This window comes from Quercus suber, unplaced genomic scaffold (genome assembly GCF_002906115.3).
Source record: "Quercus suber isolate HL8 unplaced genomic scaffold, Cork oak 2.0 scaffold_9, whole genome shotgun sequence".
Classification (NCBI taxonomy): domain Eukaryota; kingdom Viridiplantae; phylum Streptophyta; class Magnoliopsida; order Fagales; family Fagaceae; genus Quercus; species Quercus suber.
The window spans coordinates 2,468,980-2,490,655 of record NW_027069475.1 but is presented as its reverse complement, the minus strand read 5'-3'; the positions used below and the strand labels follow the sequence as shown (position 1 = coordinate 2,490,655).

At 35.4% G+C, this 21,676-nt stretch overlaps 1 protein-coding gene across 4 annotated transcripts; it reads right to left on the bottom strand.

Moving 5' to 3' along the window:
• Window positions 1-1,825: 1,825 nt before the first annotated feature.
• LOC112037301 (probable LRR receptor-like serine/threonine-protein kinase At5g10290) lies at window positions 1,826-21,386 on the bottom strand. 4 transcript variants are annotated; one of them, XM_065776986.1, is made up of 13 exons: window positions 21,043-21,386; window positions 20,064-20,207; window positions 19,656-19,788; window positions 19,418-19,489; window positions 17,308-17,451; window positions 17,130-17,201; window positions 16,893-16,958; window positions 13,703-13,773; window positions 13,453-13,596; window positions 6,954-7,295; window positions 4,243-4,637; window positions 3,145-3,460; window positions 1,826-2,102 (listed from the first exon to the last, which is right to left on the bottom strand). In XM_065776986.1, the coding sequence occupies exons 2-12, from the start codon at window positions 20,140-20,142 to the stop codon at window positions 3,146-3,148; spliced, it is 1,833 nt and encodes a 610-aa protein (XP_065633058.1). In that variant the 5' UTR covers window positions 20,143-20,207; window positions 21,043-21,386; the 3' UTR covers window positions 1,826-2,102; window position 3,145. The 4 variants fall into 4 exon arrangements, with proteins under 4 accessions (XP_065633058.1, XP_023925880.1, XP_023925881.1 ...); XM_024070112.2 differs by having other exon boundaries at window positions 1,826-2,349; window positions 21,043-21,385; XM_024070113.2 differs by having other exon boundaries at window positions 1,826-2,327; window positions 21,043-21,385.
• Window positions 21,387-21,676: the final 290 nt, after the last annotated feature.

The following is a 21,676-nucleotide window of genomic DNA, read 5'->3' as shown; positions in this document are numbered from 1 at the left end:
TATAGATGATGACAGTTCAAGCTTAATCAGTTGACATTCTATCCAGGACAACAAAAGGCGATATTACCATTGATGCAGGGAGGATTGTACTGATACTACAAATTGTATATATTGGATTGGATAAATTTGTCTTAACAAGGATAACAATAATTAAGATAGAGGAAATTGTTTTATATATCTCAAAGCTTAAAGCAAAAGGCAGACATTTTGATCTTCTCCATATGGTGATGATCCTGCATTTAAGAATAGTGTAGGGGAATTGGGTCCAGGAGCTCATTATCTATGTATATATTGGGCCTAAGGCCCAAGTCGAGAACTAGAGAACATCCGAGGATGAGTAAACATTATCAAGGGAGTCTGTGTTAGTAGATGAAGAAGTTAGTTTTGGTCATAATGGCACGAGAGAGTAGGCCGAGGACAAATGTCTCCTCGGCTAGCCAAAGCCAAGGTCCGACTGGGTAGTCCGCCATCCAGGGAGACGTTCCAAGGAGTTCTATTGGTACAGATGAGCATTGCAGAAATTTAGGATAAGGTGAAATCCTAAAATATCTAAGGAAAAAACTGCTACCACCGCATTAAATGCTTTGCAGCTAATTTTCAGGCCGCATTAATGTGAAAGTGATACCTAAACAATGACTTTCAACCTTACAGTTACTACATGAAGACTTTAGGAAGGTGTTGATGAGACAAATATCAATACCAACCATCTAGTTTGCACGTGGAGGGTTGAGATGAAAGGGGAAGAAAGTATAAAAGAAGAAGGAAGCAATGTGAAAATGAGATCGAGAAATTAAGAGAGAAAGACTATAACAATCACAAATTACATTTGTAACTTAACTTGAGAGAAATATATAAGAACTGATTTCCTCAAACTCTGCCGAGAACGATTTTCTTTAGTACAAGCTTGTCCATTTTCATTCCTCGGTGATCTAAATCTACTTTGATAACTGTCTAATTCATTAAAACCTAGTTTTTCCAACTCATTCTCTACAAATTCATTATTTTAGACTTTTTGGGCCTAAATCCATCCACATTTTCAACTAAAGATTCAAATCTGGTCCTTACAAACAAAAACATACACTTATAAAAATTAAAATAAAAAATGTATCAAAAAGAATTGATTTACGATGATCTCCACAAAGAACATCTTGCTTCAACAAAGAAATTAAATTTACTTTCCATTCCCACCTTCTTCAAGATTGCTTTTCAACAGAAAATTTGAGAATAAAAGCAAAATGATAAAAAGTCTTTTCAGAATTTATAAGGCATAATTCTTAGTCCTGCAATTCACTGGAAGTCTGGAAAATAAACACACAACTATATCAAGGGAAATTTTCTATATGATTTCGATATATAATCATATTTAGCCTTTAGCTCTGGACCTCTGGTTAAGATGGGAAACAGGTCCATCCCTTTACGTATCAGTTATCACCTATACATCTGTAAATAAAAGCCTAAAAACTACTTATTAAAAAAATAAATATATAAAAGCCTAAAAACTTTATTTAAAAACGAAAAGATACCAATAGTCCGATACTATATCAAGCCACCATATTTTTACGACCTATTGTTAGATTGTTTTAAATAAGATTTATTTTCCTTCAAATTTCAAATAGGGAGTCCTTTTTCAATTTATCTATTTATTTATTTATTTATTTATTTATTTATTAGTGAGGGTATTGGTGTGAGAGTTAGCAGTTGCAGTTGCTTGGTGCCCGTGACATTTGATAAACCAGTTCCTTCTTATTGCAATGCATCTGCACCTACCAATTAAAGCCCACTAACTACATATCACATGCATTCATATGTACATGGGTCTACCAAATTTATGAAGAAAAAGTGCACTCATAGAACTACTGAAACTAATTACATGTATATTCGCAATTACAAATTTACAATACTTAGGTAGACATCCACTGGATATCATACACCGTCATAATCAACAAATTTAGGTATAAAAAGTTAAAGATTTCATAATGAGGGAGTAAAGCTAAGTCGCTGAGGTCACGGAAATAGCAATACAAACTCAGTACATGTAACACCTGTGACCTGTGTTTCCATAGATGTTTGGTATATTACAGTTGAACACCTGAGACCTCAGCCTTCAAGAGGAAGACACAGATCACATATAAATACCAATGCTAATTTTTCTTTTAAATCAATTCCCATATACTTCTCAATTTAAAACAAACACAAATAAAAATTGGTTTTAAGGTGAAGCCATGTCAATTGAAGCTCTAGCAATGGCAGGCATTGACTGTATCAAGTGCACCATCAACCTTGAAGAGGTGGAGCATAGAGATGTGGAGAAGACACCACAGTACCTTCTGGCCGAGCAAAAACCAAGCACTGAGAGTGAGACAAATGAGGACCAAGTTGACAGTGAAACAGTGGCAGGTGAAGGAAAAGATTGAAGCATGGACTGAAGCTCAGTTCATGCCATTTCCACTTTTAATGTTTAAACAAGAAAGTTGTATTTTAACTGATTTTGACAATCAGCATGGACTGAAGCTCATTTCTTTTTCTTTTTTCTTTTTTTAACATGGAAGACATATTTACAGAAGCTTGTGGTTCATCCAGAAGAAATATGTGTATTATGACTAAAATTTTAAAGTTGGAACACATGTATGTACCTAAATACATGTATATTTCATGTCATAATTTTACCCTTTCATATCTTTTAATTCCAATCAAACTAATGCTAGGACCGATGAAGTGGAAAAGACATAGTAAGATTCAATTCTAAGTGCAAAACAAAATAGTCAGAGAACTTACATATATGTATGTACATACGTATTTAAGTATATATAGAGAAAGGGAGAGATGAAGTGCCTTGAGTATGCACGATGAAATTAGAGGAATTCATTCTACTTGTATGTGCACAACATGTGTATGTGGGAGGGGGGGTTGCTTTGCCTTGTTTCTAAAGAGTTATCACATACCCACATGAACACACAAGAAAAGTACAACAACAAAGAAGAGCTTGAACCAGAAATACATAGAATATTAAAGTATCAAGGCCATGTTTCTTTCATTTGGGTATACAAACAAGCATCAGCAAAGAAATCATTAAGCTAATCTACCAAAAAGGATGATAATACAGGCCCATCATCTAATGAGGGAATAAGTAGACTTATCTGTTACCTCATCTTCCACCAGACAATTCAATAGCATCTTGGTTATAAACTGAATCTTCTCCCCAGTCAAATCTTCTCTGTAGTCTCTCATACTCTTGCCTGCGAGTAACCTCAATATGCTGCCACTCTTCCCACCTCTCAGCCAGCCCCTCACCCTCCAGCATCCGTACGACCTCTGACATTGCTGGGCGATCCTCTGGTGACAACTGGGTACAAAGCAATGCAACTTGGATCATCATTTCTACCTCTTGAATGTTGTAATTTTTATTTAGGTTTTGATCTACAATATCCTCTAGTCTCTTCTCCCTTTCCAGTTTCTTGACCTTCACAACAAAATAAATAGAGAGTTTATTAATTGCCAAGTTTAAGGTCAAAAAAAGTACAGAACTCAGAAACTTCAAATACGATGAACACTAGGAAAAAATAAACATACACAAAAAGGATCATTTATAAGAGACTTCCAAATCACTTTGTACACAATATTATTGCATGACATAGAATCACCACAAACTTTTGTTCTTCCAGAATTACATGCCAGTCTTCTTGAGCTTATCAAAAGTGGTAATACTCAGATGTAATCACCGTTTGCCTAAAAGCAAATGAACGCCCAGCTTGAACAAGCATGCAATTCCCTCAATACAACTAAAGACACCAAATGGCAGTAAAACAAAGGGGAAGCATTTCATCTATAAATTTTCTTTTAATTATATAATATGCAAGGAAGCACTATCTTATTGGCAAAGTACATTTGCCATGAAGTGAATGAGACATCTGTACGTGCAAATTAATTGTTGATGCAAGAAAGTATATGTACTGAAAAATATAAAATGTAGCATCCTTATTGGCAATGAGGCTACAAATTATATGTTTTCTGTGGGTCTCTTTGACATCACTTAAGACAAATCGTATTGATGTATTTGCTCCATCTGTATGTAGAGTATGAAGTACATAGCATGCTTATAATAGAAATTGTACTCCAAGTAATACTTATCATATAATTAAAACACTTAACATATTACCCATGCATAAAATCATGACACTGGAGAGAGAGAGAGAGAGAGATGCACTGAAAAACCAAGGCACTTTCATAACAAGGTTATCTTACATGGTCAAGCAATAAAACATCATCTTCTTCTTCCAAGCGTGAAAAGTCAATTGCTCGTTGACCTGTTACAATTTCTAAAAGCATGATTCCGTAACCAAAAACATCAGTCCTTTCTGATGACTTCCCAGTGGACAAGTATTCAGGTGCTATGTGGCCCATTGTCCCACGAACTTGAGTTGTTACATTAGTCTTTCTAACATCAACCAGTTTTGCCAGGCCAAAATCACCAACAACCGCTTCAAAATCTTCATCAAGTAACACATTTGCAGCCTTAACATCCCGATGAATAATTTTAGGATTGCAATGTTCATGAAGGTACTCTAGGCCACGAGCTGTGCCTAAAGCAACTCGTTTTCTGGTAGGCCAATCTAAAACAGGCACCCCAGCTTTAAGATCTGCATTAGTGCTCAAAGCCAGTATTATATTGTCAGAAAAGCTGCTAGAAATTGGTAGTAGACTAGGATTCATTACAGGAATGGTCCAATATGCAACATAAGAAGTGACGTAAAATCCTATCAGTCAATGGAACACAATGACACAAATAATTAATGACAGAGGACTTGTCTTATTCACATACAATGATACTTTTTGCTTTTCAGGATACAAAGTAACACATAAGCCAAAGAAATTTAATTGGTACTCAGAGTTTGATGACAATGCTAATGACATAGAACCCTAAGTTTTCCCATTTCAATTCCCCAAAATCTAATATGAAATAGCTGCAACTTCCAAGGCCAATTGTTGTTAAACATGCACTTTACATATTTTTGTGGTTAACATGCACTTTACACCCATGAAGTTTGGGTTCACTTCTAAATCGGTGCCTCACTAAACTTGTAATTTACACCCTCGACTATTACAACATTGTCAAACACCCCTTCCATTTTAGTCCGTCACATTTTCACTATTAACCTGCCTAGAAGCAATGTTGTTTTTCTTCTTCTTCTTCTTTTTTTTTTTTTTTTTTTTTGGGGTCCAAAACATCGTTTTTGTGTGAGTTAATGGCAACATTGTAACAGATGTTGATACTGTTGTAATAATTAATGGTCTAAATCGGAAATTTTTATAATTAAGAAACCAATTTAGAAACAACCTCAAATTTGAAGGGTGTAAATAGTATTTAACCTATTTTTCTGTGTGTTTAAAGGCCTTCACACCATAATTTTAGGGTATATCTCCAAGCAGAATAATCACCAATAAGGCTCTTATTTATAAGTAAATAAGGAATTTATTGAAAAAGACTACTTCATGTACATGGAAATTAACACAAATGACACTAAGGCTCTTTGATAAGAACTAAAAAGTGAAAGGATAGAAAAAAAAAATCCCAATTTCTGTCATGTGTTTCATAGGAGAGATGGAAATTTGATGTATTTCCTTTTTATGGCTGAGAAGTAAAATGGAAGAAAACAAACAACTTTGGACTAATTTATTATTATACCATTATTATTAAATGAAAAATTATTATCATTACTTTTCATAGTACATGAAGTTTTATTAGTATAATAATAGGAATCATGTATTAGCATATTGCATCAAATAGAATTTTTGAGAACATGATGCAAATTCATCATAGGATTATTATGGTTTATTGTATAATGTATTATCATCATTCTTTTTTAAAATTCTACTTAATATTTTTATATATGAAAATTATGTGAAATTTGGTTATTCATATTTGATAAAAGATTAAGTGACATTGAAAATTGGATGGATAATGGGCAAAATTGTAACTCTAATGATGGATATTGGAAAGATAAGGGCTAGAATGGAAAGAATGGAAAGTGTGGGCCAAAGTTGAAAAACAAACCATCTTCTCTATCAAATGGTAATAAACTTCAATCTCGTCACTTTTTTCTCTTCCTTTGATTTTCTATTTCCCCCTAAAATCCTCTCTACCAAACAGAGTGTAAGATAAAATTAAAAAGTTTTGAAAGGCATCACTTCCTATCCCCAAAATAATTGATTCTTCTCCTAAGTCTTTAATTTCTTATAATATAAACATCAACTTAAACTGCTTTTCATAACCACAAACATGGGGGAGAAAATATTTTCATCAACAAAGAAAATTGATGATTCTCTCTTTTGAAAGACTTGTACTTCAACTGCAGGCATTTAAACAGCCTCAATGATTTGACCTGTGATAAGCACATATGCCTATTGTCGTACTAGCATGTGAATGCACCAAGGGAAACAAGAACAAAAATTTAGGTATGGTGTAGCAAGTTACATATAATTGTAAATGTTCAAAATGGGTCAAGAACACCCCTTGTAAATAATCCAAGGCCAATTTTTGCAGGCTTGATATATCACCAGATCCCAAACTGGTATTTGGTGTTGAGCATCAGACGGGATAATCCAATCCAGAATGAGATGGAAAATCCACAGAAGAACAATTTAACCCCACAGCAGCGAAAGGGATTGGGGGATATGTAAAAACCCACTATTCACCACTGGCTACCCACTATTCACCACTAGCCAGCTCTACTTCACTGCCAGCCAGCTAAAGGCTGCATGTGGTGGCCGGCCAGCCAAGCATGACAAAACCCACTGGGAATATAGCTCAACTATCGCAGATGCACACACAAAAACCAAATACTACATTTATTCAGCCTGACTGACTGTGTGTGTGTGAGAGAGAGAGAGAGAGTCTCTGTATAGTTTAACTAATAGCAGATCCTATGCACATAAACAACTAAAAGAGCAGATACCTCGTAGGCAAGAAGCAACACTTAAATTCTGCATGAAGGGATAGACTAAAAGGCGTTCTGTTGGAGTTGTGCAAAACCCAATTAGCCGTAAAAGATTCCTGTGAACAGCTACACTTATCATCTCAACTTCACGCTGGAAAGCTGCATCTCCTCCAGGACTTTCATAGTCAGTTAACCGTTTCACAGCAATTTTTGTGTTATCAGGTAACACCCCCTTGTAAACTTTCCCAAAACCTCCCTGTCCTAGAACATTTTTCTCACTGAAGTTGTCTGTAGCTAATTGTAGTTCCCTCCATAAAAATCTTTTCAATTGACCAAATGCAATTCTCCGGTCAACTTCACCTGAGCACACAAATTAAAATTAACAAAAGAAAGGTTTCAAAAGAAGATTCTTGAGTTTAAGTTCACATCAACTATCAATTATATCCCTATGACAAGAAGTACCCAAGGATTATTGAACGCGACACAGAACAAAACAAATTAACGAAATGAAGAGAAACACTATGGAAACTTAACCCCCCCCCCTCCCCCCACCCCCCAAAAAATAAAAATAAATAAATAAAAACCACAAAGGAGAAAGAATTCAATGACGCAAGAATCTAAGGGAGTCATTAACTACATGATTCAAAATGAATCGATTTCAATAATATATTGTAGCCCTACTTTATTATCAATTGCTTTCGATTTTACACAAGAAACAGAAGTTATTGAAAACACTAGTTTTGACCCCAAAACAATTATGCAGTGGATTAATAGATTAATTAACAATTATTCAGCTTACACAGTTATATCAATTTACTCAACAGAACCAGCAAGTCACCAAATTTGTAAGAAAAGATGAGCAAAACAATAAACAAGAGACAGCCATATTATGATGAAGTGGAAAACCAATGGAGATACTCCAAAGGGAAAACCACTTCAGAGTTACCCTCATCCCAAAAGAAATTCAATAATAGAATTGAAGTTTTTACAATATGATTCAAAATCTTGAACCTAGACTCTAATCGGTAGATTATTTACTAACGTAACCTCACAATCAGCTCCAACACCGTCGTACTCTTCTATCATAAACACCTTTCCTGAACCACATCCATGATCACGGTCAAACCTTCTGATCGACACCAAGGACCCTTCTTGAATATTTAGATATCGTAGTGCCAAACTGGGTTGATTAGTTATGCGGTTTCAAGCTTTGATCACATTGACTGATATGCACCCAAAGGAATATCACTTCCTGTACTTGCGGGTTCACCAGGATAGATGCTACTGTTTTCTCTATGTTTAGCATAGGGTTTCTGCCTCACGAAGCCTCACAAAAGTCGCGTTTATGAGGCTTTATATAATAGACTTATGTAGGGTTTAAAATAAAACAATGAAACCTGATCAGAAACGGTTTCACATAAAACAGGGTCCCTGAGTCTTGATCAATCAAGGAGCTGTTGAAATTTGGCGCTTCTCAGATTGGGCAATTCTGTGTCAACTTCAACTGGCCATAACTCACTCATTGCAAATCCAAATCAGGTTATATTTGTGTCCATATTAAAGCCCTGAATATCTGCTTTCCAATGAAAAAAGTTTCACTCAGAAATTCATTTTTGAACAAAAGACAAGGGCAAAAGATCATCAACTTTTCATCTCCAGGATGTCAAAACTTTGTCGTATTTGAACAATGTCTAACCCAGACTCAACTCACTTTTAGAATGAATAAATTACACCAATAAGCTTGAAATTTATTACAAGCAAATGTCATGGAATGAGCCAATAAAAATTTAAAAAATAAAATCCTAACAATTATTTTTCCTTAAAATTTTTGAGTAGTCAATACAGAACCCAATCAGGTTAGAAGTAAAATTCATCCACACCCCCACCCACCACCCCCCCCGGTCCAAAAAATACGGGAAACAAGTATATGATAAAATATTCCATTTTCCAGTTTTCACATAACCATTTTCTATAACTTCTATCACATTTTGTGTGCGCGGTTAATAGGCTTTTCATTAGTTCATGGATTTGTATAAAACAAATATGAATTTATCAGGGAAAAAAAAAAAGGTTAAACCACTCAGGCTGGATAAAAATCCAAAGGAATCCAAACTGCTCAGAATATTTTTGAATCTGAAGTCTACTCGGTTCTAAAAAAATGATTTACACAATAGATTGCAAATTGTAATTGGATATGATCTGACAATTTAACACATAAATTATATGTTTTTGAGATAGAGGTAGCGTCAATGCTAATTTGCTGTTAGTTTATCCAGTAATAGTAGGTTTATGCAAAATAGATATAGAAAAATAAAATAAACAATCACATTGCGAACACAAAGATTTACTTATTTTGGCCTAAAGCCTGTGTCTGCAAACAGCATCAAGAGAGTTTCACTAAGAAAATTGGGAGATTACACCCAAAGAGCTCCATCACAAAACCCTATGACGCAGGACAACCAGAACAAAAATGGAACAACAATAAAATAAAGGGATATGACATAGGAGTCAACACCTTGGCCTTGCTTGGAGTCGGCACCAAGCGAGGAAACCACTAAGAGTCAATACTTAGGGTAGAACTAGAGTCAGCACCAGACCAAAAGAGACCAAACGGCCCTTGTTTTTCATTTATAAAAATATCAACTATCTCCTCAAGGAATACAATAAGTTGCTTATAAAGGATTACTAAACCCTAGTTCTAATTGGCTAGGAAACCCTAACTGCCTTATTACGAAAATAACCTTGCTTTCAAATTAAAATATTAATAGCCTAATAAACTACTAGGACCTAAAACATAAAAAATACAATTGACTTGTAAACATAAATAATACTAAATAAAAATCTTCTTATGTCCCCCGCATCATTCTCCTCTAGTTGGAGAAAACTCAATCTCGAGTTTTAAAGCATTGAAAGATTAGGATGCTGACAAATAACACTTGCTTCAAGTCTGAAATCACCTTAGGAAGCACAAGGAAAAGAAAAACCTTGAATTCCACCACATCAAACTCATTTGGAATAACAAAATCAATGTGTGGAACTAGTATAATCTCTTCTTGAACCTTATGAACCATAGGAAGCATTGTGGTTTTAACCTCTTCGACTTCACCAAGATGTAGATCTTCAAGGACTATGGAGGGTTGATCAGAAGCACGTTCAACAACTTAAACTTTCACATCATGTGCACCCTCAAGCTTGCTGGGTAGTTTTTGAGTGGGTGCCATTATCTTTTCTAGCTGGGCATTAATCCTAGTGATTATTTGCACCCCCAATGTCCACGAAATAGGTGAAACATTCTGATTTTCCTTTCTTACAATAGCAAAAAGTGAACTAAGAAGATCCAAGGAAATGGCTTCACCTTCATTTATGACCAAACTCATAATTGTTTCCATGGTTGAAAGTACAGCAGGTGGATGGTTGGACCTAATCATCTTCAAGAAACTTTGAAACATCTCAACAATCAATGCATCACACTCAAGATCCAACATCGCCAAGCATAACTTGACCTTTGCAATGGTATCAAGAATTGAAGTCACCTTCTTATCAAAGCGAGTAGACACTTGAAACATATTTTCACATGCTGCCACAATCAATTGAAATATTTCCTTCATTTGCTCATCCTTATATGGGGCATCTAGTGTTGTTATTCTTGTAATCTCAATAATGCAAGATAAAACTGAAACCTTCACGTCCATTTCAACGTGTCTGAAAAGTTTATTATTGATCAGAGCCTTTACTGAGGGAAAAAGTGCATCTCGCATTGATTTGGATGGTACTTGCTCAATGTATGCTAACAAATTTTCAACTTCATCAAGAAGAGTAAGGAGGTCATCAATGCAGGAAGGAAGGTTAAGGAGTCTATTCCCAACTGCCTTAATCTCCTTCTCAAATTCTCTATCAAAGGCAGTCATTTTCAGCTCAGACTTGGAGTCACAAAACACCGATATGAAAAATTTCTGAGAAGTTGAAGAACACTTGATGTGCACGGGTTGTTGTGATTATCTTGGAATAGGCTTCTAGGACTACTCTCAAATAGTTGCTAGGACTAGGCTGGTTGACAGGTTTGGATTTCGTGGGCTGGGTCTTGTACTTTTTTCCAAAAAAGAAAACTCATGTTGTAAAAGGACGGCTGGGGGCTTGTTAAAAAAATGGGTTGAGTCTTTTTTTTTTTTAAAGGCTAGTAACTGGTTTGGTTAAAAGCTGTCCGATTGGCAAGTTGGGTTGGTATTTCTTTTATGGGCTGAAACAAGTGTGTATTGAGAGTAAAACAGGACGCTAGTGCTGCTAGGAAGAAAGAACTCAGATGGGACTATCGGGTTACCTCTGATATGGTGTTGATGGACTGGCTATTTGTTGCGACAGCGGCAGTCTTGTGATGGCTGTTGGCGGCGGCTCTGGGACAACAGGGTGAGATCGACATTAACGAATTCTTGCGGTACTGATCTTGTGCAGTGGGTTGGCGACGCGGTACTCTGAGACAGCAAGATGGAGCAGCGTTGCACTAAGACAGAAGAGGAACTCTATGTGGCCTGGGAATAGGTTGGCGCTTTAATCGTTTATTGGGATGGCAGCGTTGGCTTTCCAATGGGTGGTGGCATGTGAAGAAACCCTTTGAAAGAACCCGACCAGGTCTGGCTGTGGCGTTTGTTGGTTGTTGGGTCAAAGGGCTTGGGTTGATGAGTAAACTTCTGGTGGCTTGATGCGTGTGGGTATTGACAGATGGTTTTTTTTTTTTATGTTGGTTTGGCAGAGATGTGGCAAAGGGATTTTTGAAGGTGGTGTGGTGGCTGGATTTCTGGTGGTGGAAAAAATACGGTGAATGTCTTCTTCTTTTTTCTTTTTCTTTTTCTTTTTTCTTTTTTTGTCCGGTCCTGGATTGACTGACAATGCTTCAAACAGATCAGTGTTTGCTCTGTACCAAAATTGACGCAGGACAACCAGATCAAAAGTGGAACAACAATAAAATAAAACGATATGAGTTAAGAGTCAGCACCTAGGCCTAGCTTGGAGTCAACACTGGGAAAACCACTAGAAGTCAGCACCTAGGATAGACCTAGAGTCAGCACCAAACCAAAAGAGACCAAACGGCCATTGTTTTTCATTCATCAAAATATCAACTATCTCCTCAAAGAATACAATAGGTTGCTTATAAAGGATTACTAAACCCTAGTTCTAATTGGCTAGGAAACCCTAATTGCCTTATTACAAAAATAACCTTGCTTCCAAATTAAAATATTAATAGCCTAATAAACTACTAGGACCTAAAACATAAAAAATACAATTGACTTGCAAACATAAATAATACTAAATAAAAATCTTCTTGCGTCTCCCGCATCACCCTAAACCCAAATATGCCCAAGTGCTCTCTCTCTAGCCACAACTAGCACGCCACAAGAAATATTAATTCTCAAATCCTAGTGTGCAAAAGACCAAATTTGTATGTGTATGTTGGCTTGGTCTTGCTCTTCTGAAACAACCAAGGAAATGGAATATATATATGTATATATATATTGAGTTCAGAGTATTGGACCATCTTATCTGGAAATATTATCATCTTTCTAGGCAGAGAAGTTTGATCGACTAATGTCAAATCAAATAGATTTAAATAATAAGATCAAGATGCCTCACCAAATCCAGCTAAATCATAGAACTTGAATAAGATTAAGATCATCACTTGATATATTTATATGCATAGTAACAACTTAATCGAATTTACAACATACAAAACAGACTATATACTTTTTGGTAATGGATTTCAAAAAGGATCACAACAGGGTAGCTAAATCCAAAGCTAGTTACTTGTCCATATATTATGCTTAGGAGGTCTTGTTTTATGGTATGAAGGAAACAGGTTGCATTTACACCCCAAATAACCATAAAACAGGTAAAACTAAAGGATGTGTTATACCTAGCCCTGTATAACAGCACTTTTCATGAGAATACAACAACAAAGCCTAGGCATGTTTCACAAGAATATTATGCAAAAAGATGCAGAATTATGCTTTGCAACATTATGAATTTCAACACTCATAACAAGATATTTCACAATGAAAAATCAATAAGTCAACAGATACCCATAAGAGTGTCATAATATTTCTTTTTGACCTTTCATTCAACTTTTCTAAAACTTAACCCAATTAAAGCACAGTTCAAAACAGTGTCAACTTAATTGAACTAGGCTAGTTCAAGTGAGTTGAATTCTGTGCTAATTTGTTGAAATTTAGAAATAATTCTAAACATAATGTTTTTACGTTGGAGGTGTCATTTGAAAAGAGTTCAACTTAATCATATAACTATAACCCAACATGAAAACAGTTAAAATTGACAATGTGAATGAGCAAATTAACCGCGTGCACGCTGGGGAGAGATATAGGAGAAATAGCAAAATTTGATGTTAAAAAGAAGAAAGAGGAAAATCAGAGCACCAAATGTTTTCAGCCAGTAAAACCCATTTAAACTTTTTTTCCCCTATTGGAGCAGGCAATTTTAATTGGCTAAAAAGTTAAAAAGGAAAACGAACCTGCAACATCTACAAAAACTTCACGTTTGTAGCCAGAGTTTCTACCCCTACACAGAACTAACAACAAAGCAACAAGAAGAAGAATAGCAATACATCCTCCAACAATTCCAAGTATAACTCCAATTTTTGACGCTTTCGAACCAACTGTCAAGAGAAAGAAAATATTGGCATGAAGCTAGTCAAAGAAAGAATTAATTGCACCATTGCACTCCAGAAAACTTTATCCATATTGTAAATCAAATCCAATAACCTGTATCTCCACTTTCACTTGCACAAAAAGGAGGGGACTTAATGCTACAATTCAAGTGGTTTCCTGTAAAGCTGCAGCAATCAACAGAAGCGGAGCCAGGTGTATAGCAAAAATTAGCAGAATAATACTAAACATCTAATTTATATCATATGAACAAATTTATTATCTGCTACTATACATATCAATCACACACATAAAGAGGCAAAACAACCAGAGAAACCAAGCGCACAAGCACCTTCAGCTTCTTGTCCTTAAATTGATAAATAGATGAAATTCCCATCTACATATCAATCACTCTCTCTCTCTCTCTCTCTCTCTCTCTCTCACACACACACACACACACACACACATGTCGATAGCAATCTCTCAAGAACATTTATGCATAAACAGGAAAAACGACCAGGGAACTGAAGTGCACAAGCAACTTCAGCTTCTGTGTCTGTAAATTAATAACCAGATAAAATTTCCTTAACTGTGTAAATGTTTTTACCATTTCATCCCTTAAAAATGGATGGCAAGGTGACTCTCTCACACACACACACATGGCAATGACAGTCTCTCAAGAAGATCTATACATAATTAACACTAACACCTGTGAATAAATTGGATGATTTTCCTTGGATTGTATATCTCAATATTGAAAATGAGGCCAATAAAGTTCAATTTAAGGGTAGTCAATTATGGGAACTAAAACTAATAGGAGTCTATTTGAAAATTTATCCACCACTCGTCCATCAAGGGGTTTCAAATGGAAAGTAAAGGGTGGGCCCAAGAGGGCGAGAATCAGAAAATTTCTCTCTCACACACACACACATGGCAATGACAGTCTCTCAAGAAGATCTATACATAATTAACACTAACACCTGTGAATAAATTGGATGATTTTCCTTGGATTGTATATCTCAATATTGAAAATGAGGCCAATAAAGTTCAATTTAAGGGTAGTCAATTATGGGAACTAAAACTAATAGGAGTCTATTTGAAAATTTATCCACCACTCGTCCATCAAGGGGTTTCAAATGGAAAGTAAAGGGTGGGCCCAAGAGGGCGAGAATCAGAAAATTGCTAAAGAGTATAGTCTAACTTTTTTTTTTTTTGATAAGTAAGAGAGAATTATATTCAAGAAGCTACCTCATGCAAACAACATAAGGCAGAACAGAGAGTACAGAGAGGGAAACAAACAAGAAAAAACAACAAAACAAACAACAGTCAACAGAAAACTAAGTACAAAGAAGGGAATTTAGGAACATAGGGAGAGAATCACTAGAGGTGAGTCCCCAGGCCCTAGACCAATCAAAAAGGGAGCCATTGAAGTTAGTTATAGGGAGAGTATAGTCTAACTTTACTAGTTAGGTATAATAGATCTTGCAAGAAACTGTCCTTGGGTTCATTAGATACACATAATCACTGTATGGGCTTGATTGAAGTTATAAACCGCAACGTGTTTTGGGGGAGAGAAACACGGATTTCAATCCCCTCATATTCATAGCAGGAAACATGACTCAAGTTGGCGGTGAAATCCAGCAAATACAATGTTAAATGGGAGGCATAATCCAACCGGTACAAATGGCATGCTCAGCATGGTGCCGCAAGATCATTACCATAACATTTAATCATGTAAGACTGAAATTCTTCTAATATGATTCATCTTCCAAATCTTAAAATATATGACATGTGACAAACTAAAATGATGCACAAAAAATTGAAGAACAAGTAAATAAAGATAGATGACCTAGGAGTCAACACCTAGGCTTTCTTGGAGTCAACACCAAGTGAAGGAAAACCTAAGGAAAATCTCTAAGAGTCGCCACCTTAGGTTGACTAAAGTCAGCACTAGACCATTGAGAAAATAGTGATTTTATTCATCAAAATAATCCCCCTTCATAGGAGCACAAACTTTACTTACATAGGAGGACTAAACCTAATTCTAACAGATATAAGGACCCTACCAAATTATTGAATTACAATTAACCTTGACTTGAAATGAAAATACTACTAAACCTAATTAAATATTAGGGCATAAAATAAAATACCTTTGACCAATAAAAATACAATTGACTATAATATTAAATAAGACCAAATTAAACTATAATTTCTTTGTGCTTCCTGCACCAAATTTGACATAGGACAAGCCAAAACTAGGGGTGTCCACGGGTCGGGCTGGGTCAGGTTTGTGCCCAACTCAGACTCGACCCGAATGAGGCAGGTGGATAAAAATAATGACCCGAAACCGACCTAGAGATCTGGTCGGTTTTTTCGGTTCGAGTCTCGTTGGATTCAGGTTGATTCGGGTCGGTCTCGGGTTTTATCTCTGGCGCCGAAATCTGGCTGGATTCGGCAAGATCAAGCCGAAATCTGGACGGATTCGGCAAGATCAGGTCGAAATCTAGCCGGATCTGTCGAGATCTATCCTAGATTTCGTCGGATAACGGCGATATCTCGCCAGATCTCAAAGGATCTGGACCTGATTTCGCCAAAAATGGTCGGAAATTCGTAATAACTTGTCGAACAGAGAAAGGCCACGGTTCGGGTCGGGTGTCACAGGTTTCGAAAGGAAAAACCGGCAACCGACCCGCGTGGGGTCAAGTTAGCAAGTTTGGAACCCACGTCCGACCGCCGGAGTCGTCGGATTGGGTGGCGGTGGGTTGGACACGGGCAGGTTGGCCGGGTTGAGCGGGTATCCAGGTCTGTTGGACACCCTAGCCAAAACAATGCAAAAACAAAATTGAATGACAGGATAATAAAGGATAGAGAATCTAGGAGTGCTTGTTTGGTGTCAATACCAAGCAATGGAAAATCTCTAGGAGTCAACACCTAGGATTGGCTAGAGTCACCACTAGACCATTGGAACAATTTCAATTAAAAATTCAATTTATCAAAATAACCCCCCTTCATAAAAGTACAATACTTGCTTATATAGAGTCCTAACCCTAATTCTAATAGATACAAGAAACCCTAATTCAATTTAACTTGGGAAAACCCAATTATTAAATTACAAAAATAATCTTAGGTTTAAATAAAAATACTAATAAACCTAATTAAATACTAAGGCCTAGAATAAAATACAATTGACCAATAAAAATCCAATTGATTCCAAAATTTAATAAGTCAAAATATAAATAAAAATTTCTTTGCACTTCCAGCATTAATATACTCTTTAAAGTTATCCATAATAATTAGTTGTTCATACTTGTAGCTTTGAACTTGTAATAAATGCTGAGGAATCTGACCACTGAGATTGTTCGAATCTAGCATTCTGCAAACAGAGTTTCAACCATGCCATTAAATACTGAAGAAAGGTGTAAGTACAGAACTTTACAGAGATCTTAAATTCTATAAAACACAGGAACTATTTAAATCATTTCAATTTTAACTCAAACAAGTAAAAATTTTCAATCGTCTTTGCATCATACAAGATATCACATACAGACTGCTTAAGCTTGGAATACGTGAAAGTGACTCAGGAATGGTTCCATTCAGATTGTTTCCACTCAAAGTCCTGCTTACATAATCAAGAAGATCACACTGTTGATAAGAGATCACAAGAGATGCAAACATCATTAAATATGTTGGAAACTGAAGACAGTGCAGAAGGAATTACTTACAAGAACTGAAGCTTCGTAAGATTACCAAGGGACATAGGTATTTCACCAGATAAATTATTATTTCCCAAATTCAAAGTGGACAAATTTGTCAAATTCCCAAATTCTTTGGGTATCCCACCAGTTATGCCATTTCCTGGCAAACTACTGCATGATGAATGGAACAGATAAACATTAGTGTCACGCTTGCACTTCTTGCTTACATATACTTCAACATATGGAGAAAATAATCACCAAGAAATCTTTAACTAAATCTCTAATAAGTAATAATTTAAGCAGCCATGACACTAATTCAAGGACATTTCCATTAAAAAAATGTTACCAACAAAGATCATAATGTCATGGTCATAAGTTCCACATATGCTATCATAAAGAATTGAAACTTTATTATACCCCCCTCCATCCCAAAATAGATGGAATGCTTTCCATATTGGACTGTCACAATATTTGTGATTCTAAAAATGAAAGCACTAATCCATTTAACTTCCTATATTACCCTTTAAGTTGAACCCAACTCTTTTCAAACTTGAACCACCTTTCCTGGCTCATCCGAGAGCATATTAGGAAGATGTTATGTTTATTTTGTTTGAAAACTCCCTTCTATTTTGGGACAACAGGAACAGACGTCATCATTCTGAGTGTAATGATTGTTGTTGTTTCTTAAAATATGATTTAGAAGTAATCACCATATATTTGAAACAAACACCAAGTAATCTATGTAATGATAGAGACAAAAACTTATTCACTACAAAAACAAAAAACAAAAACAGAATATTCACCTCCACAAAACAAAACAGAATATTCACCTCCGTCATGTTTCATTAAAAAATTTTGGCTTAGAGAAACACAGTTCAAAATCCACCTGATGTCAAAAAAAATCATTTTGTCTTTAGCTCTAATAACTAGAATACATCAGGTTATTCATTATTCAATCATTTTCCTAATTTATTACTGTTAAAGAATTCCTTTTTTTTTTTTTTTTTAATTACCAAAAAAGAAAGTTTTTTTTTATATAATAATTAAAAAATAAGAGCATACTGAAGCATTTTTGGATACTCTTGTTGAATTCCTCAGGAGATAATATCATCACAACTTAAGGTTTATTGGCACATACAGTAGTCAATGATTGTTTGGTTAAAACATCTTTTTTGATAAGTGATCTTTGACCAAACAGTAGTCAATGATTGTTCCTTCAAAAAATTTTGTAAGGTATCCTTTGCATATTTTCTCTAAAAATTGGTCAATGATTGTTTTGTTAAAAAAATAAATTAAAAAACATTCTTATCTCATTATTTTATGCCTCTATAAACATATTTACATGAAATAATCGGTTCCTCATTTTCCTTTAAGGGGGAAAATATCACTGACACAGAGGAAATCATCAGGACAAAATATAAACATTTATTAAGAAGGAACAAGAAAACCATTGAATAGGAACTTCCTCTTTCAAATAGAGGAAATCGTGACTATTAGGAACTTCCTCTTTCACACAACAATACAGCTACATGTACAGCACACCAATTTGAGATTCAAACCAATGGCAAAGGAAAAAAATATTAATAGTATCATTTCTCAGATCTCTCTCTTTGTCTATTATATTATTACATGTGCTTTGGTTTGTGAAACTGACAATGAAGAATAGTGTTATGTTTTAATGAGTTTCAATCTTGGGAAGGGGTTAGGGGCATTGCAGATCTTACCAAAGGGTTTTGGTTTTCATTTCAAATTGAGGGAGCTTTTATTAAAAAAAATTATGGAAGAAATGAGACTAATGAGTGTCTTCCTAATAAATTTATAATAAAAAATAAACCCACACATTCAATGTATGTCAAGATCGGCATAGGATCATAGGATCATATAATCCTACTGATCCTAAATGATCCCAAACCAATCTCGCTGGCCCAACGATTCTAGAACAATCCTAGTCTTTTTGGTGAAGTGGAGTCGCACATCCTAGTGATTTTAACAACCATGCTTTTTTACCACAATAACCCAATTCTCCTTTGGAAGGAAAAGACAAAATTAACAAAAGTACTAAAGCCTACCACAGCTTAAAGAATTAATAAGTTGTTTTAAAATTGACATTGGCTGAACTAATTCTTTAAATACTTACAGAGATGTAAGGGTCTTTATATTTCCTATTTGTGGGGCCAAGGTTCCACTAAATCCCATTGATGACAGTGATCTGCAAGAAAAAAATAATGTAAGCATAGACCAGACAAAAGGTATTAAGATAAGCAAGTAAAGCATAGAAACTTGCACAAATCACAAAATCGATGGTTTGTTGGAAACATTTTGATCAAGCATGATATGATTAAGATAAGGAAACAGTACATTAAATAGTATCTTACAAAGAAATAACATTATTATTACTGTCACAACTAACATCGACCCAAGTGCAAGGGTTAACTTGATTTGGGTTCCAGCTTGTGAGCTGACTAGGTGAAGCTTTCAATGAAATCTTCAATGCATTCAGGGCATCACCTGAAACAGAGCACAGGAAATTTCATCACTCAAGTAAAGCTAATATGTCAACATCAGTACATCGGTACCAAAATGCAAACTTCAGGAAAACATTGACAATCAGAAATAGAGAAGAAATTGCAGATATTCAATCTTTCTACAGTACTAGACTCAATTAACCGAGCTATTTCTGTGATGACATGTAAACTGCCAATGAAATTGAAAACAATAAATATACTTAGCATAGCTATATGTTGTCTGAACGAATTAAGAGTCATGCGGACACAGCCTTGTACCTTGTGCATCAGACAGTACAATCGACGGCAAGCAAGCCAATATCAAAATGGCGAAAAACAGCTCCATCTTCAACGACATCAATTCCAGTTACAAACACATACGAGATCCATAATGATCGATAAACACAAGAACGCAAACCATCGCTGCAAAACATCCCAGCATCAAACAGCAAACTTTTAGATTTAAAAACAGACACTGTATAACATAAACGAATCTTAAGGCAAGCAGAGGCGATATATCTATTATGCGGCAAGACAATCCAAATAGTAGTTAAACTTAGTCAGTTTCAGCAACTCCTCTAATGTTAATGATGTGGTAAAATCTAATCCACTCATTTCAAATCGAACTGATAGTTACTAAGAATCCTGAACGATCCTAAACTAAGACTTGTGAATAGTAACCCTCAAATTTTCTTTTTTTAATAATTCGATAGTTACAACAATGGGAAGGGGGAATTGAACTTGAACGTCTCCGTTGGAAACATCAGGAGATGCCAGTTGAGCTACCAGACTCTTGGCCTTAGCGCTTCAAGTTAGATATATAACACAGGACAAATTATAAAAACCAAATTTCTTCAACTAAAAAAATCCGTACAGAATTTGAGCCCATAGCTCAAACCTCTTTATATATATATATATATATATATTTCATATTCCTACAGCAGTCCCATAGCTCAAACCTCTTTATATATATATATATATATATATTTCATATTCCTACAGCAGATTCAAAATTAACCGTCGGTAAAAAGAATCAAACAGTTAAAAGAGATTAAAAACTATTTCTGGTCCGTACACAGCTTCCAATTTCAACGACTGATATGTCAAATTTTAGTAACTATTTTCCTTTTCCGGTAATAATAAGCAATAGAAGTAAAATTACAAAATTACGTCAATACAATATCCACCGGTTTCTTCAAAACTGAAACATAGAAATGAGAAATCGATAACAAAAAATTCCAAGAAGAAGAAGAAGTACCTGTTTGAGATTGGTGAAGGAATGTTCTGGAAGAGTCACTGAATCAAAAGGATCTTACCATCACAATTAGGGCTTTATTTATCGAAGAATTGAATATTCAAGTAGCCAAGCTGGCTTCGCTGAGAACTGAGATAACTCTCAGAAAAAAAGAAAAAAAAAGAAAGCGTTGCGTTGCGTTGCGTTGTGTTGTACTTGTATTGAAATCCTGGTACAGCAAAACAAATCTAAAGAGTTAAAGCAAGAGGACCTTCTTTTTCTTTAGAGTAATTTAGGGGTTAGAAAGAAAAACAAAAAAAAATGTAAAAGTTGTGGTTGGATGTGTTTGTTGTTTGTCTGATTGGCATGACCAGGACTAAGGGTGGTGCTTACTCACTGGAGGGGTCCAAGCAATAATAATATCTATAGACCATTGTAGACCGCATTTATTACATTTGGGGATTTTGTTTTGCTTATTTGAGATTTTCTTGAGCGCGTGCTGTACAAACTTCCAAAGTTGTCAAGACTTTTTGTGCGAAGTAGTCTAAAAAAGACGGGGCTGGCCAGGCCAATGGAGGTGGAGGGCCCCTCTACTGTTTATTTGATCTTCTAGATTCAGCTCCCCTTTTATAGAGCCATCGCATGTTTAGTTTAACTG